At 37.6% G+C, this 25,554-nt stretch overlaps 1 protein-coding gene and 2 pseudogenes across 1 annotated transcript; all 3 read right to left on the bottom strand.

The window, feature by feature from the left end:
- On the bottom strand, positions 1-7,856 carry LOC109061547 (vascular endothelial growth factor D-like). The gene is made up of 7 exons (XM_042766532.1): positions 6,828-7,856; positions 3,167-3,365; positions 2,875-3,065; positions 1,852-1,985; positions 1,344-1,447; positions 1,000-1,121; positions 1-484 (listed from the first exon to the last, which is right to left on the bottom strand). The coding sequence occupies exons 1-6, from the start codon at positions 6,915-6,917 to the stop codon at positions 1,024-1,026; spliced, it is 816 nt and encodes a 271-aa protein (XP_042622466.1). The 5' UTR covers positions 6,918-7,856; the 3' UTR covers positions 1-484; positions 1,000-1,023.
- Positions 7,003-14,159, bottom strand: LOC122146559 (annotated as a pseudogene).
- A 6,301-nt stretch (positions 14,160-20,460) lies between these two features.
- Positions 20,461-22,954, bottom strand: LOC109061534 (annotated as a pseudogene).
- Between the last annotated feature and the right edge of the window lie 2,600 nt (positions 22,955-25,554).

Genomic DNA, 25,554 nt, shown 5'->3' on the forward strand with positions numbered 1-25,554 from the left:
CTTTACGAAATTATTCGACTTAAACAGAGGCCTGGCCATTTTCTCAATGAATGTCAAGTAATGAAGTACTTCTGTACACCATCCTGCATGTACTGTAGTCCTCTCATGGATGGAATCCATATAAGCCCACTAGGGAATAATTTGACAAATTATAATTTATACTTAAATATACCTGTTTTAAATATAAACTATATCTAAGAAATTCCACATTCTTTAGTGTGAAACATTGTCTTCAGTGCAAAAGAGACATTTCCTCAGATATCATTTTTCATATGTTCAGACAGGAAAAGCAGCGTTGTTTTTATATTTAGAAAGCTATCACTGCCATGTTACTGATGAGATGTGTGAATAAATGTTAATAAAAGTATTTTTTTATAATATAAATAGAGAGATAAATAAATTAAATGGTGTTTTGCAGTCTCTGCACTGGCAAATGCAGGAGATTGTCAGGGCGTTGTGTTCATCATTGTTTTCTCTCTTGCAGCTGTAAAAAAAAAAAAAAATAATAATAATAATATATGAATGAAACTGTCATTGATCAGATGGTGAGAAGTAGCTCAAACATGCCTCCCTAATTTAATATTCGCCATAAATCTGAATAACATTCAAATCTTATTCGCTAATGAATTTACATTATAAATAAACATAATAAATCTTCAAAGGGTGATCAGACCCTGACATGGAGTGGCATATTACACAGCTAAATAAATAAATACATGTATAAATAAATGGATGTGAAACATTTTTTTGCTCTGAAATTGTTTTATAATTGTATCTGTATATAATCTAAATTTAAACAACAAAACAAAGGCCCCAACAATATTATAGTAGGCCTAAAATTATACCCAAAGTCCTCTGCGATAGAAAAAAAAATATATTTATAAGAATATGTCAAGTGAATTTTTTTTTTAAAAAAACACTTAAAGAAAACGTAAAGCCTTTTTTTTTTTTACAATTTTTAAATCCAACAGTGTGAATCGAATATGAAAAATGTACTACCTTCAGAAGAATTGCGGAATCGTGTCACGTATGGTGTAATCTTTGTGTCCATACTTTTGGAATACATTCACATCGCTCTACATCAATCTCACAGTCCTCCTCACTGACTGTAGATGGAGGCTCTAGTTAAAAAAAAAAAAAAAGTATAAATAAATTAGTGTTATCGCAGATGCAATAGCCGGTGCAAAAAAATATAAATCCTGTTGTTGTGTTTGCGCCTTGATGGGTTCATGAAAGTTCATGCAACATAGTGACTAACATAAATAAAATGTAAACAAGGCATCAGTGCATTAGGCCAGAACAGGAAGTGGCAATACATGAGTTGAAATCAATTACTCACTGACCTTGTTTACTGGAGGGGTATGTCACACATTGCTCCGCCATCCAATCCCATATTAAACCTTTGTTGCAAAGCCTCTTGTCTTCTGGCTTAAGTGTAGGAGAGCAACTGCATACACGTACAAACATATTATTATGCCAATGAGCAGTCAAACTCCTACATATGGCTGCCACTCAGCAAGGCTCAATCTGTAATTTCTCCAAGAGCAACACTGTTGTATCAACAGTGAATATCACAGCATGGCACTGGAAAAACAAGGGTTGGGTCTAATATTTCAAGAAGTAATACCCAGCCAATTTTAGTCAAAATGCACTGCACTCAATGTTAGAGCAGAGGAATACTGATTGCTTCATTGATAACTTTATTCAACTCCACCTGTTTGTAACCAAGCTGGCATTTTCTAAAACTATTAACTGGAGAACCATCAGCTGTTAGTGAATATTACTTTGTATACATAATATTAAATGTCAAGATTGCACCAAGTTTTCACACTAACTTATTCTTTTACTAACCTCTTCTTGTGCTTCTCACGAACATGTCTGCGGATCAGCGCGTGTTCCTGGCACATACACTCAGTATGATTGGCAATTTTCACCAGCACGGGCTCTGGTCCAGATTTATACGGAGCCAGACTCACACTCAAAATCTGTGAGGAAAAGGACGTCTTTTAGAAACAGTCAAATTAGGGCTGCACGATTATGAGAAAAATCATAATTGTTGATTATTCCCTTGAAATTGTAATTGTGATTATTAATTACGATTAAATTAATGATGTTAACACCTTTGTTTGAAGCAACTAAACAAGCTGAATACACTAGCTGAAAAACTTTTATTACTTTTCTATAGTATTAAGCCTCAAATGTCAACTATACATTGGATTGGTTTCTTTTTTTAATAAAAAAAGTTAAAATGTGCATGGTATTATAATGTTAAACTAAAACTGAAATTAAAACAATAGAAAAACTCTTAAGATAACATGTAGAAAGAAAACAAAACATCATGCATAATAACATAAGTGGACTTTGAATGATTAATTGCTGCTTTGAATGATTATGTAATTGTGGCATCCGTTATTGTAATCGCGATTAGAAATGTGATTAATTGTGCAGCCCTAGGTCAAATGTAACAGTATGTATACATAAACACGTTAAAGGGATAGTTCAGCCAACAATTTTAATTCTGTCATTGTTTGCTCACCCTCATGTTGTTCCAAACCTGCAGAACTTTATTTCTTCTGTAGAACACACATGGAGAAATTTTAAAGAATGACACTGGTCGCTCTTTTCCAATTGATTATAATCAACATGGACCAAGGCTTTAAAAGTGGCGTGTATGAGGGTAAATAAGTAAATGATGACAGTATTTTTTTATTTCATGGTGAACTATCCCTTTAAGACTGTGTAAGAATGTTTCTGTTTGTATATCGAATGAACTGCACATCATTTCCATATACAGTAAATGAGCAAGTAGAAACAAATTGCATTGGACATTAATTTTTTTTGTAATACCCACGCAATGCAATGAGTAGTGCTCACAGTTTTATTGACATAAGTCACGCTTGTATTACGGCAGGTAACTCCCTCTTTGTTGCAGCAGCCGCCACACCTGAAGACAGAGACACACGGGGGCTTAAAGTACACAGCTGTATTGGTGCCAAGCTCTTTAGCCACATCTACACACGTCTCTCTGGGCATACACTGGGTTTTCTGCCATTCGTCATCAATATCTGGGGGAAAAATAAAAAAACATTTAGGTACTTTTTAGGTACACAAATCTGTGTACCTAGACAGCACATGTTCCCAGATGTGTCTGCATGAAGGTCTCAACCTTTTAGCATCTCTGGGCTGAATGATGTGGCAGCATAGCGTGTTGACCTGCGGTTCTCAGCCGGAGTGCCATATTCAAAGTGCTTCAGCTTGAGTCTGCATCTCCACAGCTTCCAGTCCGGGTATTCGGTCAACATCAGAAGCTCATCCAGACTCCCAGCTTCCCTAAGTTCCTGTTCCCACCTCTCCTGGTTTATGTCCTATGGAGAAATGCAATCTTGAATGTGGAAAGAATGATGACAATGTGGCTTCTGTTTATAATAAAAAGGAAAAGCGTTTTTTTTATAAGAATCTTTGTGAGGCACACTGAGCAAAATTCAGCCAAAAGTATGGAACAACACAGCTGTTAGATAAATGAAAGAACAAAACAAATGAATGCACTAATTCTACACAAATTAGGAACAACTTCTTTCCCAACTTCACAACCCCCAACTTTACAACCCACTACAAAGGCTTGCATCATACAAACTTCCTGCTGTCTGTGAGGTATGTAAAGTCTTGCCATGATAAAAGGCTAACCAGCAGGAGTTAACAACCATCACATTATTAGATAGATATAATAATGTGGGAGCACACATATATATTTATAGCTACTAATGGTTGCCTACAACTTTTTAAAAGGAAAAAAATGTAAGTGCACATTTAAAGAAGCAATTTCTTTCTGTCCACTAGAGGGCAGTAGTGATAATGTTGGATTTTCTCAGCATTTTTTGGCCGTGTATGGTATTGCACAAGGGAAAGAATAGGCAGTGTTGCATCAGACGTTACACAGATCCTTAGTTTTACAACCTCAATATAAACCACAGAGTGTTCACTCACAACTTGCTGAAAAGGTATATTAAATTTGCAACCTTCAGTGTGGGTGAATGGAGTCTTGATTTGTCTAAAGCAAAGCTCCTGACTGGACAATTGCACACAGTTAGACTTTGAGCGAGGTCTAAGTGCTGGATTTTTAGAGTTCAATCTCTAGAACTTGTCTAGTGCTTTGTGCTCATTCTAGGCTTGTTGTCAGGCCATAAAATTTCTTCACCAGCTTGTGTAGCCAAACACATGGAACACCCTCTGGCAGAGGCCCACTCTAAAGTAAACAACTGGAACATATGCTCTATTAGCTCAGTATGGACCACCTGTTTAGAAGCTCAGTGAAGACACAGATCCCCAGATCCCGCAGATCTGCATCCCATGGAGTTTGGGATGCATGCCACCAATATGAACAGAACATCATAGCTGTTTTGCAAAGCATGGAGTGAATAACTAGTAAATGCCTAGTGACATCTGCAGAATAACCTTTACAAAGTCACCAGTGGGCACTCTTTCAGTGGCCAATATCGATACTGATACCTAAAGATTAAATAATGGTCAATATAATGCCAATATGATGTGCATTACATGGCTCTCTCTCTGGAATGCATGTTTCTTATTGGTCAGTCGTGGCATTTTGCGGTCTGATATTTTCTAATATTCTCAGAGAATGTCAGTTTGCTCATCTGGCTACTTCTAGTATCTCTGGTGTAACAACACAGATTTGCACGCTCGATCATTCAAACACAACGGATGCCATCTTGTGACTCATTTATTAATTGTAGTGAAATTTACAATATTGTCAATATTGATTCATTATTACTTGCTGCTAGGCAGATTTTATACTGTTTTAATGAAAGTGAGAAATTATGTTCAGATATGATGATAAAACTTCATAATTTCAAAACAATGCAATATGTCATGTCCAAAACAAATGATTAAATGAGCATTTATTTTGCATTTGCTTAAATGTATCCTAAAATGTATCTTTTGTATGTTATTACATTAACCAACTTATATTAATCGGCTAAGGATACAGTCTGGCCAGCCTGGGGTGCGTTTCCCAAAAGCATTGCCAGTTTTAGTTGCCAGTTCCTCTGAACTCTATTGGATGGAACTTGAGATCATAGATGCTTTTGGGATATGCACCCCTGGTCAGTACATCGGTCTGTCACAGGTTTACCCTTATTAATTACAGAACAGCAAGTGTATAGAGTTTGTGGAATAGATCACGCACATGGGGTTTGCTTAACTAGTTGGAGTGCACATACAAACTCTGAAGTCTGCCACCTTTCAATCAATACCACATGAGTTATTGAGAATATTGAGGTATTTAAGCAGGCAAAAAAGCAGCACTGGCTTTGTTTTGAATGTTTACTACACACCGGGTGTGTCCCACAAAAAGAGCGAATTAAAAAAAAGAGCAACAGGGGCCAAAATACTTCCAATCATGCTTTTATGAGACAGGAAAGCCACAAAACGGGCGGAAAGTAAAACAGCCAAGGCCCGGATGGAGAGGGCTGGCACGCGAAACGAAAGTCATCACCAGAGAAGTCCTGCATCCTGCTGTTGTGCTGTTGTGTAGTGACATGATCGTCTAAGATCCCTTCAGTATGCTAGGGTGGAGCCGTCTGCTTTCACTTACCAGTGCAGACAATGCAACAACAAACAGAAATAGCGAGAGAATGGGGAGGGGTTTAAAAGAAACTAAGAGTATGAGTTACAACTGTTCAGTATTAATGAGGTGGAGGCCCCTAACAAGGAAGAAGAAATGAGACAGATGTGAACATTGAGAGGTTGAACATATAAAAGACCCTACAATGCCTCAGGCTGCACTCGGATACACGCCACACACACACACATATGCTCACACAGCCTCTTTATGGAGTGTATCTGTAAAAACTAATAGGATATTATGCTATTGCGCCACTGCTTGGAACCCATAACCCTTCTTACATAACCTACCATTGATATACACGCACAGAAAAACAGATGAATGGCGATAACAGCTTGTCTTTAGAAATTGTCATTAATAGTCACAGAGGATTCCAGTGTGCTTCCAGAGGAACCATTCATCTTACATCGAAGACTGCAATTCTGAACATTGTCATTTACTTCAGCCTCACTTCCCACGGTAACATAGAGGAAAATTATCGAATTTACTATTAAGCGACCTTATGGTCACAGCAGGAGGCCCCATCCGGCCCTGCTGAGCTTGCAACAGGTCCGTGGTCAGTGAGTCAGCACAAAATGATGTTAAATCTTCTTGTAACAGCCGTGTTAAAGCAGTAGATCAACCAAAAAAAAAAAAAAACTATATTTTGAAAAATGTCATTGAGGTCTAAAGTTATTTTAGACCCAACTGGATTTCACTGTATGGACAAAAACATTCTTCATAATATCTTCTTTTGCCTTCCTCAGAAGAATGAAAATCATACAGTTATGGAACGACATGAGCGTGAGAGTAATTTTTAAATAAAGGGTTTTTTTATTGCATCTATGGTTCCATGAAGAATATTTAACATCCATGGAAACTTTCTGTTCCACAAAATGTTCTTTATAGTGGTTAGAGATTTTTTAGATTTTTTAAATGTTTTAAGAACTAGGGGAAAAAAAAGGGTTATTTCATTCTTGGTTCTTTGGCATCATTGGAAAACTCTCTTTTGGAACCCTTATTTAAAGATTGTAAATGAACAGACTTTGCTTAGACCTCATTATAACAACTGAAAACCAAAACAAATGAAAACTATTTTCAGCTAAACCTCAGTTTCATTCAAATTTGGCTGTGAACAAATAAAATGTCCTAAAGGTTTTGGATGCAAGTGGTGTTCTACATGTTTGCTGAGGGATGCCATACTTACTCTCTGGGGTCTGTAGGCGTCCACGGCCAGCATCAGTCTGACATACAGGAGTAACAACATGTGAAGTCCAGCACATTTCTGTGTCTTCATTCTGCTACTTGCTCTCCAGGGTACCGTCCAGCGATTGAGCACCAAGCAAGGCCAGTCTGTGTATACACTCACGCACGCTCACAAATCACAAAGCAGGTTTCTCACACAGGACCACACAGGCGCACCAGTAGAGACCTGTCAAAAGGAGCTTTCCAGAGCCAAATGGGCTCTCCTCTTTAAAAAAAAAAAAAAAAAAGAGGAGGAGAAAGAGACATCAATCTGCGCTGCTCTTCTCTGGGCTTCTCAGTTTTTTCCTTTTTGTCTGCGATTCTCTCTGATCAGGACAACCTCTTGATGCTGTCATCCGTCTTGGACTGGCCAGATTTGGCCCAGTGTCTCCACAGATCCGGATGTGTCAGACTATATGTGTGTTTGGAAAATCCGCCATGGGCTCACATCCAGTCTTGTTCAGCTTCCAATGCGTGCTAGGCCGTCTGGGAGGCGTGCATGTCTGTCCCATTACTGTGTGCTCCAGTCCCACTCTGCTGTCACCACATTTCCTGCTTGCCGACTTCCAGGCTCAGTTGCTCACACAGGAACATGTGGTTTTAAATGTGATCCAGACTTCTACAAAGGGCAAGGAGTGAAAGGGGGGGAGGAGGAGGAGGAGGGAAGGAAAAGGAGGAGGAGGGAAGGGGGAATGGAGGGATGAAGGGAGGAGAGAGAGAGAGTGTGAAGAAGAGAGACTGAACCCAGCCAATATTCCACTTAAATGCAGCAAAGTGGCGGGATGAAAAAGGAGCGGAGCAAAGCCGACATGCCCTTTCTCTCATTCTCTGTGTGTGTGTGTGTGTGTGTGTGTGTGTGTGTGTGTGTGTGTGTGTGTGTGTGTGTGTGTGTGTGTGTGTGTGTGTGTCACTCTCAGGCAGACTCAACAATGAGCTTGTAATACGAGTCGAGAATTAGAGGGAGCTTTAATGCAGCGTAATGGGTTGTGAGCGCCGTCCTCTCTCTGCACCCACGCTCTACAAGCTCGATCAGATCATCTGAATGCTTTTACTTTAAAAGCTTTAAAGAAATCTATTATCAGCGGTTAAAAGAATCTATTACCCTATTGTTTGTTTAGATTCTAAACATCGTCACTTTTATAAAATGTGGAAGAGTTGTGTGGTCAAATGTAGATCTAAAATCGTTGGGGTTAAAGGGATAGTTCACCCAAAAATTAAAATTCTGTCATTAATTACTCACCCTCATGCCGTTCCAAACCCGTCAGACCTTCGTTCATCTTCGGAACACAAACATGACATCAGTCCACGAGACATCAGTGTATCAACCGTAATGTTATGAAGCCATGAGAATACTTTTTGTGCGCAAAGAAAACAAAAAGAACAACTTTATTCAACAATTTCTTCTCTTCTCTTTTGTGTTCCGAAGATGAATTAAAGTTTTACAGTTTTGGAATGACATGAGGATGAGTAATTAATTAATTAATGACAATTAATTAATCATTTTTGGGGAACTATACCTTTAATGTAAAAGAATACTTGACACAGATATTTTAAAAATGGAAATCATGTTGTGAACGAAAAGTGTCCATAATTCATCATCATCTTTTAAAACTTATTTTTGTGGGATCTTACTATCTCACTTTTTATTTACACATTTTATATATTTCATTCATTTCATTTCATTTTTCAATCAAGGCACAAAAAAACATAAACTTAACACATATATTCCCATAGAGTTGGATCTTTAAGTAAACTTAAGAACTTTTGACCAATCTTTAGTGGCTGATCTGTAGTCTTCTTTTGTGTTCATGAAAAAAGGCCCAGAAAACAAATAAATAAATAAATCCTCTGGTTTTAGAAAAATCTGAAAATTGTATAATGCAGAAATATAGTATGTCTATAATATACCTGACACAACAATGACTTTGAATCTTTTTGGGGTCTTTTCTCAGCAAATATTGATATGCAATACGTTTATTTTGATTGATGAATAGTCAAATAATGTAATCATACCCATAATTCATAAATACTTAAATAAAATGTCAATAAAATGTAAAACATTACCTACCAATAACATTATAGCTTACCATGCTGAACCACAGGCTCATAAATGGCTTCACCAGCAATTAACACAAAGTGACTCTTCAGCTGCTTGGAAATAGTAATAAACGGAATAAACAAACTGAATTAACAGTAAACATGAATTCCTACAAAAACAAACTTCCTAGGAACAGTAGAATAATAAATACTTTGTTTTCCACTCTGACGCATTCACCGTCTTCCAAAACCACAGAGTGATGTGGTTCAGTTGTCTGTAGATCATCGTCTGGGCCTGAGGAAAATTCAAATAGCCAGAATAAATTTCACAATTCTATACAAATTATGTTATAAAACTAGATATACATTATCAATCATTTTACATAACTAGACCTGGCTAACAACCCAAGGCGAATTAAAGGTTGTTGAAGACCAGATACCCCACAAACTAGATTAAATGAGGAAAAAATGTCAACAAGAGATATGTTTTGTGAGGCAAAGATGGTCCCACGTATTATTCCACCCATGTAGATAATGTTTCAAAAAATCTGCTTCTCAACATTAGCTCTATTTTATACTAAATGTTTTCCAGAGAACAATGGCAAAACAAGATTCATTTGGAAGCTCCCTTGAAGGCACAGGTGGAGTATTTACTGTTAATTAATGTGTTTAATTTCCTACAACCTGGAAATCATCAAAATCAACCTGATAAATCAACATATCAAACACTGCTTTGGCAATCTCATTTCTCAATGTGAGAGTTTAGAGTTGCCATTGGCACAAGATCATAAGAATAGTCTAAATGTCTGTCAGATGTCCAAAAGAGAGAGAGAGGAAGTGAAAAATAATCATAAAGCACCTGCTCAGATTTCAAGGACGGAAAGCTGCTAGTGGATTTGCCTGCAGGAAGTTTTTTTTTAGACGGTCTTCATTTGAACTCACCAGTGCATAAAGAACCTGCGAGGGTGTAGATGAAAGCTGTCCAACCTGAGAAAGAGATACTATAATTAAAATACTGGAACTGTAATTACAAAATGATAAAAATTGTAGGGTTAATGCAGCTAAATTGGGCAACTTTTAGACATTGAGACAACTGTAAAAAAGTTACTCATTTTACATGAATCAACCCTATATGTTAACATACAAAGGAAGTCTGAGAACTCATTGAAAACATGAGATTGCCACAGTAGTCTTTTCCCGAGTCGAGTGTAAGGTAAGATGTTATGGGGGGGAAATTATGTTTTACAGCAGAAGACTACTGTGACAACAACATTTATGTTCCTTATTCATAACATATCCATTTTTCCAGTTTTCATTATTGCTACAACACAAAAAACAAGAAATTGCTGGATATCTGTATGAGCTCAAACAGATGTAAAAACATTGTGTGTGAGTTCCAGTCCATATCTGGTTCCAGTAAGCCCAAGTATTTGGCTGACCCACATTTAACTTCAACGCTGCATCCATTCCTCTGCCCTAGAAAAAAAAAACCTCCATAACCACATTTTAAATTTTACATATTTTACAAAAACCACTTCCAATAAAACCTGCTCTGAATTTCCTGCTGTTGTCTGAGAGAGGGGGCAGAGGATGCCCTTGCAGCAGCAATTAGTGTGATGGACTCCAGTATCAGATTGTAAATCGGATGTTCTGATTGGCTGGAACATTTACAAAGAAGTTGGCCGTTTTGATCAAACCTTCAGTTATAGCTGCTCACCGTGTCATCTTGTATACTGTATTTCACGTAAATCATAGACGGGAAAGAGACAGGCAGAAGCGTGGGTAAGTCATAATGTGTTGATAAATGGATGAACAAATGATCGTGTTTGCGAAATTACAGACGATAAACAGATGCGAGTGTCAGGCAAACGGAGGCGTACGTTTGGTTCGAAGAGTTTAGAATAAATATGAAGAGCATGTTTTTATTTATCACCTGATAAACATGCAGGACTTTTAGCTGGTAAAAGCATCCATGCTTCATTTTAATGCTTCAGTATATCAGAAAACTACTAAAAGAGTTTTAACCACCACTTTTTAAATCCATTAAACCAACTTTTTTAAACATTTTGAAAGTTTTAGCATATAATTGATATTGAAAGATAATGGAAACTATGGGGAATTAGAAGAAACTGGACTGAGACATAACATGGGCTCCCAAATGAGCACCTTTGCTTTGTGTGATGCACTTTTGCTATGCTAGGCTAGAAACAACCTTACTACAAGTTCCCACACTTTTTAACCAATTAATTTTTCCAGTTGTTTATAATTATTCGATAAGTATTTTTAAAGACCATTCAAATTCAGATATATCTGCTTATGAATCCATCTGAGTGATTCATTGAAAACAACTGAAATTAACTGTTCACTCACAAATCAGTAAGTTCTTCTACATTCGCACAACTTTGATTTTTTTTTTCTGTGATTGTTTTATATTAAACAAATGGTCAAAAGTTTGGATTTTAAAGAGGCCTCTTATGCTTATCAAGCTTGCTTTTTTTTATTAAAATGGCAGTATAAACAATTATATCGCAAAATATTATTACAATTTAAAAAAACTGTATTATTCTTAATAATTGAGAACCAATAGTAATTGATAATAATTGAACACCAAATCAGCATATCAGAATGATTTCTGAAGGATTATGTGACATTAAAGACTGATGGCTGCTGAAAATTCAGCTTTGCTGTCACAGGAATGAATTACAATACATTAAAACAGAAGAATATATGAGAATATATAAAAATATAAAAGTTATTTTAAATTGTAATAATATTTCACAGTATTACTTTTTACTGTATTTTGATCAAATAAATGCAACCTTGGTAAGCATAATAGACTTTCATCTTAAATATTCCAAACTTCTGACCGGTATTATACTGTATATACAGATATAAATATATACCCTGATATTTCCCTGTTTTCAATGAAAATGAAAACAAAATACAAAACTGCTCTCAGATCAGTAGCTTGTGCTTTAACACCAACCTTTACTCCAAGAGCCTCCCCTGAGATGACGTTCACAGTGACTCCATCTTTGCTGGGTTTGGGAATCTTTTGCTCTTCAGCTCCTGGTACTGTAGCTTCACTATTTTATCTGCACTTTTCAGGTTCACCCAAAGCTGAAAGCCATGAATGCATCCATCTGACACAGGCATCTCAGCATGTATTACCCCACGACCTGCCGTCATCCATTAACACGACAGAAAACAAAAACTAATTGTTTTATTCTATATAATTCCTAATGGTAGACCTATCTGGTAGTATTTGCCAATAAACAGACCAGGTCCTCTCAGGGAGTCACTGGTGCACTAGTTAATGTCAGTTATGGAGTGAAACACTCAGCGGCTTCTTCCTTCTATGTGAAACACTCATCATAGGTCCTCTCAGGGAGTCACTGTGTACTAGGTGGTTTGAGTTATGGAGTGAAACACTCAGCGGCTTCTTCCTTCTATGTGCTACTGGTATTATCAGGGATTCCCTGAGTGTTTGATGGTGAGGCTGTAGCCCCGTTAGCTAGAGGTTAGGTGTGAGCTGTAGTTAAAGTAGTGAGGCCTACAGACATATTAAAGGCCCAGTAAAACATTCCCCTACTGACCAAGGAGAAAGTGAGACAGCTTTACAACACAGAAAAACACCGGAAGTGCCCTAAGGGTGTAAAAGCTCTCAGTCCATTTGATGTATGTTTGAGTGTATGGATATTACATCCTATTAAACGTAAATACATTATATTATAGCTTTATTTAAAATTATTTTAATTTGCAAACCATTTTTACAATCTGCATATAAAACAAACAAATGGTGGCATTCATTCTATGTATGTATCTACATGTGGATATGTTTCACCCTCACATGAAATTCCTGGATTGTGCTTTAAACAATAAATATTAATGCACTTTTTGTAATGTTTCATCATTTCGAGAGACGTTATGCAGGTCAAGTCAAGTCACATTTAATACCGCTGTATACAGTATATATTGTTTTAAATCATAGTATAGATAGATAGATAAATGTGTCATTATTCAGCTCAAGTCAGTTCAGTGTTGATTCAGTTTAGTTCAGTAATAGTGCAAAGTTCATCAAATTATGAAGTAAGCTTAAGTGAGCTATAACAAAGACTATAGAATACCCAAGACATGTCAGTCGTATAGTTTTGAATGGGAAAAATGCAATGCTCAATATGGTCGCTCAATCAAAGGTAGCCCTGCCTTCTGAATAAGGGAGCCAATCGCTAATCGGTAAAGTCAGCACGTCACTGCAGCTGCCGTTAGAAGCATCCTGGATGCTATAGAAACAGTCATCATTCTGAGACGTGTGCTCAGGCCTGCGCATGCGCACTGGCTGATCTAGCCTGAATAATAAGCTTTTTTATAACGCTATTTGAGCGAAATAAACAACATTTATGACACATTTTGTTATCAGATTTCAAATATGAAATTTAATCGCAAGCCTAGTGAACAGTTTTGTAGAATTTGATGTTTCCCCATTCAAAGAGATAGGAGTTGCACTTGGATGCCCTATGTTATGTTCTACAAGGTGTTCTACCTGAAGGTCCCCAGGTTTCAACTTCCCGCTGTGACCACAGAAGTCTTCATGGGCTGTTATTCCACTTAACAAGTATGTTACCTGTGCAAAAGTCAAACATATTTAACCACATACAGTATGTAACCAGGTGATGGTTAAGGGAGGTTAAAATATTGATAATGTTAATGATGCACCTACTGTAGCTGTGGACAACGAAATGAAAGGCCCTTTAAGAATAAGCAGGTGACGTCATCGCATACACATTTGAACATGTGAGCATGAGCGCACAATGAGGAAGTCACAGAGTTATGCTGCGTGCAATTGTTGTTTGAGGGTAATCTAATATCGTCCAGGTACAGATTGCTATGTATAATGTTTTTATGAAAGTGCACATTTACTGTTTACTGGAAGATTTACTCGAATGTTGATTTATATCTGTAAGCAGTTGGATATTGACGATATTGTGCGAGTTTGGATGAGCTAACGCACTGCGTGTACAGACAAGGCCTGTTTGCATAGGGAGAAGACCTCTAGGACTAAGTCACAGTCAAGTTTCACTGAGGATGGACAGCCCATATGTTTCAAATGTCAAGTTGCTGGACATGTGGCTAAGAATTTCCCTCAGAAGCATAACGATAGAGCAGAAAGACTTGTATCTTCTGACTTGACGACCCCCGGTTGTTGTGAGTCGGGCAATTCGGGGGGACAAGACATAGTCAAAAAATGCACCTCCATCTTGTGACTAGTTGTTGCAATGTGCTGTTGGTACATGCCCTGTGGTAGAGCTTTCCATTTGTGGTGTCACCACTGAAGGCCTATTGGACACAGGCAGTCAGGTGAGCACAGTAACCGAGAAGTTTTTCAGAGACAATTTGTGTGGTAAAGATGATGGCATTCTCTCCACGGCTGGCTGGCTAAAGCTCACAGCAGCCAATGGGCTTGAGATACCCTACCTGGGTTACTTAGAGGTTGTATTGGAGACAATGGGAATCAAGAGCCGAATTGTGGCTTTCTAGTGGTCAAAGACCTAGGTAACACAGACAAGATAACACATGAAATTCAACTAACTGATGTCGAGCCTGTCACACAGCCTTACTGTCGGATTCCTCCTAATCAGTATAGAGAAGTAAAGGATCACATCTCACGGTTGGTACAAAAAAAACACACAAAAAAAAATATGCCACCCCCTCACCGCGCCAGTCGGGCTGGTAAGTAAAGCAGATGGCAGTATCAGGCTATGTGTAGATTACCGTCAACTAAATCAGACAACAAAAAAGATGCCTTTCCCTTACCGTGGATCGCCGAAAGCTTTGATGCTCTGCAGGGGGTACTTCTCAACGAATGATTTAGCAAGCGGCTATCATCAGGTGGCTGTGGCGGAAGGAGACAGACACAAGACTGCTTTCTCTACCCCTTTTGGCCTCTAAGAATTTTTGCGGATGCCGTTAGGGGTTTGCAATGGACCTGCAAACTTCCAGAGGCTGATGCAGGCCACCATGAATGATCTTGTTTTCCAGATTCTGTTAGTGTACCTCGATGATATCCTGGTGTATTCATCAACATTCCAGGAGCACTTGGTAAGACTGGAAACTGTACTGAGGAGGCTGCAGGACACTGGTCTCAAGGTCAAGTTAGGCAAATGTCACTTTCTTCAGGCAGCGGTTGTGTTCTTGGGACATTGAATTTCTGCCGATGGTATTGGCACAGACCCTCAGAAAGTTGCCGTTATAAAGCAGTGACCAGTCCCGTCTACGCTAAGGGAATTGAGATCATTCCTTAGGCTCTGTAGTTATTATAGACGGTTCATTCAGGGGTTTTCCAAGATAGCTGGCCCACTTCATGATGTGGTAAATTCAGGTCTGGCTACTGAAAGCTCCAGCCGAACTCATGTCCTTTTGGGGAGTCTGTGGACTGAAAAATGTAAAATCATTTTTGACACTCTCAAAGATAAACTGACTAGGGCACCTATCTTAGGGGTGGCTGACTATTCAAAGCCCTTTATTGTGGAGACAGATGCAAGCAGTCAGGGACTGGGTGCCATTTTATAACAGCAACAGGGAGATAAAAAACGTGTTATTGCCTTTGCAAGTAGATGTGTTATTGCCTCTGCTGAGGGATGCAGAAAAAAATATAGAAATTATAGCAGTATGAAACTCAAGCTCCTTGCTGTCAAGTGGGCAGTTCTTGAAAAGTTTCGGGGGTATTTGTTGGGGTCCAAATTTACCGTGATAACCGACAATAATCCTCTGTGCAACTTGAAAATGGCAAAGTTTAGAGCGATTGAACAAAGATGGATTTCACAGTTGTCGATCTTTGATTTTGATGTCCAGTATCATCCAGGGCATCAAAACACAGTAGCTGACACACTAGACACCCTTTTGCAGGGGAGCCTGAGCCAGCCTCAGAGGATTTCGAGTATGATGGGTGTGTGGCAGTCTGCGGTTGAATTCACCTTGGTATAGACCTGGATCTGGCACTTTTCGCTGCTGGAATGAACAGCTGTAAAGTAAGGCAAATGCGAGCTGTGGTGTCCAAATCTCATGATGGAAATGGACTAGGTCAGGGATATACCCCCACCTTTCCAGGTTACTCAACTGATGAATTAATTGCCTTCCAACAGCAAGACTTCGGGATTAGCGGATTCAGAAAATATTGGGATCTGAAGAGAAGGCCTCATGGAAAGGAGCTGAAAGTCCTGCCAAAACCTGTTCGGTCAATGCTGAAGCACTGGAAAAGCATCAGGGAGCATCAGGGTCTACTGTACTGTGTCTATGAGGATGTCAGGCAGGGGAATGTTCTCAGCTCTTGTTACCTCTCAGTTTGAAGAAACCTGCTCTGGAGTATGTGCACAATTCTATGGGACACCAAGGTGTCACTTGCTTTTACAACATTTACACAGTGTAGCCACTGGAAGGAGGGCCTACAAACAGTGTTAACATGGTGGACACCAGGCCTGATGTGAATCCTCCTACTCCCATCCCCAGGAAGAAGCCAAAGTACAAGATGAAAAGTCACAGTTCCTTAGTGATGTGGAGTCTGAAGATTCTGATGAGGGTGTAGTTTTGAGGGAGGAGAGATCTCATACACCTGCAGTAAGAAATTTTAGCTCCAAGTCTGTTGGCAAACAAGGCGTAGGGCATGTGCCCAATGTGTTGCTCAGCACAGAATCAGTTGATTCTGATGGCACCAATATTCTGTCAGAGCCTGCTGAGGCTTTGGAGACTGAGGAAAGGCTGAGGACAACTACCAGTGAGTTAACCCTTCCTGTTGGTGCTCCAAATGCAGGCCAGCATTCAAATGTGTAGCATTAGCCAAGGTCCGTCCTTGACCGTACACCTATAACCGGCAGCAGTTTCACAGATACTGGCTGATCTGAGTTCTGTTCTGTTTAGGGAAGCAGTAAAAGAGGTTAAGAGTACTCTGATTTTAAATGAGTAATCGAGGACGCTTAACCTGATGCAGGGGAGAATGTAACTAGGTGATGGTTAAAGGAGGTTAAAATATTGATAATGTTAATGATGTACCTAGCCGTAGACCATGAAATGAAAGGCCCTTTAAGAATAAGCAGGTGACTTCATCACATACACGTTTGAACATAGGAGCGCGAGCACACAATGAGGAAATCACAGAGTTATGCTGCATGTCTGTGCAATTGTTGTTCGAGTGTAGTCTGATATCATCCAGGTACAGATCACCATGTATAATGTTTTTATGAAAGTGCACATTTGCTGTTTACTGGAAGATTTACTCAAATGTTGATTTATATCTGTAAGCAGTTGGATGTTGATGCAGGACTGCGTTGATGTGCAAGTGTGGCTGAGCTAACACACTGCGTGTACAGACTAGGCCTGTTTGCATAGAAGAAGTAATATATTAGTGTGTACCGTAAGAAACACGGGGAAAAAAGGGAGCAATATACACACTATGCCATTTCACATGCATTTTGTATTGTACACTGTTGGTACAGTTATAAGATGTTGTGTTTTCCTTCTAGAGTGCCACTACCATATTATTATTGCTAGTGTTTTAATATCTGAATTGTTCTGTCTTATTGCACGCAAGAAAAGACAACAAATTGTACTTCATAATAATCTTGATGGTAAATAATTGGCTGCAGAATCAGAAGATATTTCAGCACTGTATTTATTTTTATTTTTTATTTTTGCCCACAAGCCTAAAAGAAAAAAGGAACAGAAACAAAGGAATAAATTACAAACACCATCTATATTTGTTGGTCCTGTGAGTTAATTTCCTCCGGCCACAAGTATAATGAAATTAAAGCCCCACATGTGAAGCCGTTTGAAACTCAGGGATGATGTGTACGTTTTCTGGTTGAAACTGAAGCTGTTTCTTGGGGAAATATTCACGTAGAAGACAGTAAGTATGGGAAAGTCATCAATCTGACATTAATTTATAGGAAAATAAGCATGTCAAAAATAGTAAAGGTGAAAGGTGAAATATATTTTAAGGGCTGTGTTTGCAGAGTAGACACAAAAATGTTATGTTCAAGGGATTTTGGTAAAGCCCTGATGGACTATAAAACTAAATGCCAAAAACAGATACATCCTAGGCTGTGAAATGGAAAATTAAAATTGTTAGTGAGTGACAAACATTTGATCAGTAAATAATTCTGACAAAATTATAAATATACATATTTTCTAAATGTCTAGTAAAGGCCTTTCATGCACCATAACAAAACATAGTTCTTCCAGGCCAAGAGGCTTGATGCTAATGTGTCATAATCCAGATTTGCATATATATAATAAACATGTTTCCAATTTTAAAAATCTGCCTGCAGCGGTTTCCCAGTTGACCACTGAAAAAGCAAAAATGAATCTACATTTTCAGCTGAGGTGGTCCAACACACAGCATGGATATATTGCATGTCATCTTGCAGAGACAATGCTGCTCTAACAACAGGACAGCTCTTAGCACAGCTGTGATCATGAACAAACACACTAGCATATCTCAGGCAACATTTAAGTCCAATTCTGCTAATAATGCTCATAATATTAAGAATTAAACCTCTAGAACCCACAAAGAGAGCCTAAACCCGATGAGCAGACTGGACATTTATCCCTCAAAGCCTTGTTTTAATTTGCATCTATCCTGATTAAAGTCCATTGTATATGGCTTGTTTGTGTTGTATACTGTATGACTGCAGAACAAATTACCACTCTAGATGGAATAAATGTTTAGCCAGAATTTGGCTTTAGAGTGTTCTCGTGATGAGTCAGTTTCCAGCAAATCTCTAAATACAAATATTAGAAAAATCCATTCATGAAGGAAGGTGACACATAGTCAGACTCATTCTGTATAGTGAATGAGATGAGAGTACTGTATATCTGTGCAGATAGCATTAGTTGACATCAAACTCTAAGGAAACAAGCCTAATGATTTCCACAGCCGCACAGACCCACCTTACATATGAACAGTTTATGCCAGACACGTTGCCAAACTGTGATTAAACAAATTAGTACATCAGATGCTGTAAATAAATAATCAAAGAGACAAAGTCAGAGGCTAAGTTAGTTGGACAGCTTTTCTTTAGTCAAGTTTCAGAAAATACTCTCAGGACCATTTCTTGCCAAAACACTTTTTTGAAAAAAATGTTTTTAATGACCATACGTCCTCTCACATTGAGTGAACAGTATTTGAGTACTTAAACTGCCAAAAACGATGGGAGTGTTTTACTGGACAATCTTTATATTCTTGCCAGCTTTGTTAAAATTGACTTTTTTCTGTGTTTGGACATGACATATTGAAGAACTCCTTGAAAAGAAAAGAAAGAAACTGAGCAAGAAAACCCAGTAAGCTTTAGATACATCACAGCAACAAACCAGGATTTGCTACTTCATATAGCTGGTTGCACATTGTTTTGGGGGAGGGGCATTATCATTCTAGAGCGCATCTGGTCGGATGAAAATGTATGTAGTGCAGGATGAGTCATCAATATTTTGATCAGTTTTTTCCAGAAAACAAAGACTGTACATTTTAAATGTGTATATATGCTAAAAGTGAATTTTGTCAATCGTTTGGGAGTACATTAACATATAGCAAGAGGACCTCAAAGTGAACATGAACTAATGCCAGTTTGGGTGTCTGTGCTGTGCTATAATGTTAAGAACCTGTGAGCAGTGAGCACTCTAGTGGCTGCCACCTGACAAAAGCAATACATTCTAGTTAAAACATTTGCCCAACTTTGATTGCGCTGCAGCCACCATACGATCACATGTGCCATCAAAGTACCCTGAGAGCAAAACGAGACCAGCCGCCGAGGTCAGGTGCTGCAGTAGGGGTTATGCACAACAGACTTCCATATTCTGTTAACTGGGTCTCGTTGCCTCCGGATCAAGTGTTTTGCATATGCTTCGTTAAATATGAAGCAGTTTTACTCAAGATTCCTTGATTTATTTTTATTATTTTCATTAACATTTAGATATAAAAACTGAATAAAATGTCAACAATAAAAATAGCTAGCTAGTTTAACTGATTATCTTAAAAGTCCATAGATATCGCTATTATTTAATGTTGTTAACATGTTCTCCGGCAAACGGAAGTGATGAGACCTGTTTTCCGGGTTTGGTCAGGTGACTTTTGACATATCCGCTTGTTAAGTTTAATGCCAAACGCTCTATCAGATGCCACGAGAAAATAACAAATGGTGCTAATATACTCTAACAATGTGTTTAATCCTACCCTTTAACTCCATATTGAAATCCCAGATAGCCAGACAATGAAAATATAAATAAATATAAAAAATATTTGTGTTTGGGACACTGAGAGCACCGAGATTGTAGTGTACACCGTAAGTTTGAAAGTGTTTAGCTTAAATGTTTAATATGAATGAACAGTGTTCATAAACAGCTGTTGAGATAGTATTCTCAAGTGAAATGAGTTGAGTAGGGTTGCCAACTTCAGAAAAGAAAAATAAGGGACAATCGTGGTTTTTCATAGAAAAATAAGGAACAGAATAAGGGACACACACACAGTGTGCTCAGCTGTCAATTACTCATGACACATAAGCATAGCAGCCTCACAATATAGCCAAAAGTCTCTGACACGCCTGGCAATGAGATCTGATCAGGAGCTGGCCGCTCTGAATGAAAGGCTGAAGATGTGCGTAGGCCTCAGGGGTCACTGCTCCTCCTTTCTTGGCTTGTTTTATCATTGTTAGCCTCTTGTGAAGACTTCTCTCATTATAGAACTGCCTTAAACAGGCCAGGCCATCCATCTTGATCCCATGCTCAATGTGGGAATAGTGTCCGATCAGAATCTATATCCCCAATATCAAACTGCTTAAACTGAGAAAGAGAGTAAAGTTTGGTATTATAGCCAAAGTCAGAGTATGTGTGGTTTAACAGATTTTTGTAGAGATTAACACAGTGTTATTTTGTGGATTATTTCTTCAGCTATTAGCTTCATTGCTTTATGGCCATATATAAAATATATTGACCATACATAATCTGTATAAATGGTCATACCTGACAACAAATTTCCTACATAGTTGTACTTATATCATGTCTCTCCAATCATTCTGGGTTGTCTCTCTTCTCACATATTAGATTAATCTAATAAAGGTGCTCTATCCAATTTATTATTTATTTTTATTTATTTTTTATTTTTTTGCTTCTTTAGGCTTGAAAGAGGGGCTGTGACTTATTTGGTGGCCTATATTTCTGAAATAATTTCTACAATGGCCAGCGTCGCTTAGAGCACCTTTAAATAAATATTCCATTCCATTTATTTATTTGGCTGTAGGCAGGTTCTTAATCAAGAAAAATATACCCCTTCGGAGTGATACCACTTTGTATTAGGGATTATTTGGCCATTCTGATCATCTGAATCTATCCTTTATGTTTGTTTGGTCTCAGATTGGGTAAACTTACCTGTAAGTGTTAACGTAAGACCCAGGTCACATGACACACAGGAGGAGAACCTAAGAAAACATTCACATTATTCTAATATAGTATGCATTTAGTTCTTCGTTTCCGTTATTATCTGGCTGATCAGGAATTAATCACATTTGGAAATGCACCTGAGGAAGGTTCATCCATCTCTTCATGTGTATAGAAGTAATGCATGAGCTGCACTGTGTGTTGCAGATTTTGCTCTGGGTAACTCTCCTGGATTGCCCGCACCCAACATGAGATGTTTGCCATCTGTGCCCTGGAAGGCCCTGTCGCCATGATAACTGTTTTTGCCTCTACATTTTCCCCAGTGTGTAGTGTCACCTTGAAAAACTTCGATTTCAGCTGTAACTTCATCATTCAACATATTTTTTCCTAATACCAGAAGAGTTGTTAAAGCAACTATATGTAGTTTTGTGTATTTTTGCGTGAGGGAGCGTGAGAAAGAAACATAAGCCATTGGCCTTGTTAGAAGTCAGTGTACAATCAGAATGATTTTGAAACTGATATTTAATTAGTTAAATAATAACATGCAGTTGCTTTAAATCCAAGCATCTTTAGAGTTGGTTTATTGATTATTGTTAGTCAGACATTCTGTCAATTCCACATGCTTAGACTTGCTCCTGGAAAAAGTCTATACTGAGCTGTGTTCCTTGAAGACTAAAATACAGATTTATCTGCAGGCCACTTGTTGTGCTAAAAAGCTTTTTGTCCTTCTTTCCCAGGCGATTATCTTTAAAAAATGCATTCTCATCCTGAATGTAAATTTTCTCAGGTAGACAATGCAGCTCGTCCTCTCGATTTTGCTCCAGCACAAAGTCCTGCAAAGCCTTCTGAGGTTGCAAACAGATGAAGGAAATATTAGTCCTTTTGATAAACCACATCACTGTAATGTTTGTTTTTTGGTTTGTGTTATTGTTTGTATATTGTTTGTCTGACCATCTGTTCGTCTGTTGTAATTTCTTACAACAAAGTATAACATTTTTTATGCTGTAAATCAGGGATTGCCAAACTTTTTTGTCAGCCGAAGCCCTTTGACCTAAAATATTTACTTGAAGTTTCCTTTGAGATTTTAAGATAATATTTCAGTAGTTGAATAACAGGTGTTTGAACATTTTCAAAGAGTATTTAGTATTTCAAAAACACATATTATTAAAATGGAGATGCAAATGTCAACACATGCTCTCCATTGCTGAATTACCTTATTAAATGGATCAGTGTGCATTAGCGTGTGTGATCGGAGGTGAGGGATGTTCAGAGCAGTAAACTGACTTTCCCACAGCGATGTCTATTTTCCATAAGAAACCACCACTTTGAAGTGCAGCGGAGGACTTGACAGACATTTGGCTTCATTCTCTGTATCAAACAGTGGCCCTGTTGGAAAGATCTAAAGCAGTCTGTAATTATAGGATGGTAAAATAAACCAAAACCAATTTGTTGTCCTTTTCAAAAACTACTTGACTCACTGTTGGGTTGTCTCTTTTTGTTTTTGTAGCATACATGTTTCGCTTTAGGTTTGCTCAGCTGAGTTCCTTGAAGGATGTCAGCGCTGGATTGGCAGAGAGGTTGTTCAGGGTTTTTTGAGAGCAGAGTAGTGAGGGTTAGAGCACGAGGAGGAGTTAATGAAAGCAATCAAGAGAAAACAGCAAGGCAGAATTCATTTTTGCATGTCACCTCTAGTTGCATGATCTTACTGTTACTATAGTTAGAAAATAGAATGATCTCATACCTGCTGATGAGGTCTTCTGCGTTTCACTCGTAGCCAAATTATGCTGCGCCCATAAACAAACAGTAAACAGCTGTGAGGACATATGTAAAAACCCAAATAATTTAAATTAATTAATTAATTAATTAATAATTACTTTTTTTTTTTTGAGTGTATAGGTCCTCTGATATAAATATATTTTTTGGAAGTTATATGCATTTGCATGTTGGTGTGTGTGTGGTGCTGGAATGGTGTAAAACTTGTTAGCAAGAAACCACAGTATCAGGGTGTGAACAGTACTAGCAATCCTGTCATTATAAAATTAAATATTTCTTTCAGAAAAAGTATTAATCTCAAGTGAGCTGCCACTTTGAACTGTCCTTATATGGGAAAAGAGCTAACTGAAAATTCTTCAGATTTTCTCTTAGTGTTTTCTGAAAATATTCTTGACTCTCTTTTTTTCTGTCATAGACTTATGTTTAGTTACTCATTTCTTAGTCCTTCCGCTATAGGTAGGCATGGACATGTCCACTTTATATGTCACTGTGTGTTGGGAGTTGTTAGGTCAGCCTATTGTCATTTTCTTTCTATTTTTCCATTCTTGTTAAATCTTTCTAACCGCTTCTTCCTACCTCTTTCTGTTTTAGTTCAAATTTTTAAGCCTCCTTCTTTATCCATTAATATCCAGTCAAAGAGGATATGCTAATTTTAGTTTTCTTTTTACTTTTTAGTCTGAGACTGAGCTCCATGTTACAGAAAATCTAGTCTTGCATAGCCAGACCATTAGACTGATTGGCCACCTAACTGACCTGTTAAGCAATCAATTACAGGTTGTTTCGTTCAGCATCATGTTTAGGGACGTGAAGATGTAGAGTTGATGTCCTTGTTTTTGCGTGTAAATGATGATTGATCTGTGCATATTTCTCTCCTGATTCAGACGAGATTACTTTTTCACCGAAGAAAGCAATATTATGGAAAGAGGACTTGTTTAGTAAAAACACCTTGATGGATTTTTCACTTCACAAAACATAAACATACAAAATTTTAGAAGAACCAATAGTGAATACAAAAAACAATTCCTCCAACTTTCTCTTTTATTTTTTGTATTTTTTGGAATATATGCCTTACCCGTTTGAGCAAACAACAAGAGTGAATACAAAAAACAATTCCTCCAACTGATGGGATTTATTTTATTTTTTGTATTTTTTGGAATATCTGTCTTATTGGTTTGAGCACACATACATCCCCTTCCTGTTTGCCCCAAAAGCATGATGATAATTATTACTGATACTGAAGGACAAAGCTCAGTATAAAGTAAGTTTACTATTTCATCCATTTCATAGTCATATTCTCTAGGGTCATTCTGTGTCAGCTCAACCAAAGGTCTCCAGCTCAGATTTTTTATATTGTTTATATTGTTTTCTGAAGAAAGATATACATGTATAGCGATAAAAGCCAAAATATTAAAAGTAATGGATGTATATTTACTGAGTATCACACTATTTTGTAGAGGGGGGTCAAATGATAATTTTCACAGATTCAGAGCCAAATTAAAGGTGGGTGGGGGGGTGACTTTAGAGAGATGGTAGCATCATTATGTTGTTTTCACACAGAAATTGGTAGGTCTGTTTGAAAAATCCATTGACTTCAGCAATGGTGACAGTTCAAAAATGGGAAAAAACACTTTTCAATTTTTTCTCCAAAGCTTGCAGGCCTGTAACTCAAGAAATATTACAGATATCTTAATGAACAAACTTTTCTTTCAGAATCTTCATTGTTAAGGCTCTATCTGACCACATTTCAGCGATATTGGAATTTCAATGGCTCCAGGAGTGAATTGTTAAATTGTACACATTTTTTCAGTGGTCAAAACCCAAATGTGCGTCACTTTGCATACAGCTGATTCTTTTATTTTTATTATTATTTTTTTTTTTACAAGAGGAATGTTTGAAGAACAAATAATTTTGAAACTAGAAATGTAGCTTGTTTCCCTCTATCAAAACAATTGCATTTTTCATACCTGTCTCATAACCAAATAAATAAATCTCACAAAGATTTCGACACTCTAACTCAAAAAACATATCTAATTAACATAATATTACATCATCTTAAGTTCAAAAAAAAAATTAAGACAGAATGGTAATGCACCTCTGTTGTTTTTACTCACAATAACACACATGGCAGAATGAAGTATAATACATAATCTACATTAAAAAAAAAAAAAAACAAGTAAGCTAGTTAAAGCACATCTCAATCTGAGGGTGAGGTAAGTATAAAAAAAAAATGTTTGAGTTTATGTCATTCTGTGGGTGGGGGGAGTTTTGAAAAAAAAAAAACATTTGAGGTAAACAGTTGTTGTACACTAGTCCACACTAAATGCCTCATCACGATCAGGCTATGGGAGTGTAACCAAGCACCGTTGTTCATGTGCAACCTTATTTTCTTATTACCAAAAACCATTATTCATACGCAACCTTATTTTCTTATTTTCTCAAAGTATTATGTATACTAAGGC

Source organism: Cyprinus carpio, chromosome A11, assembly GCF_018340385.1.
Source record: "Cyprinus carpio isolate SPL01 chromosome A11, ASM1834038v1, whole genome shotgun sequence".
NCBI lineage: Eukaryota > Metazoa > Chordata > Actinopteri > Cypriniformes > Cyprinidae > Cyprinus > Cyprinus carpio.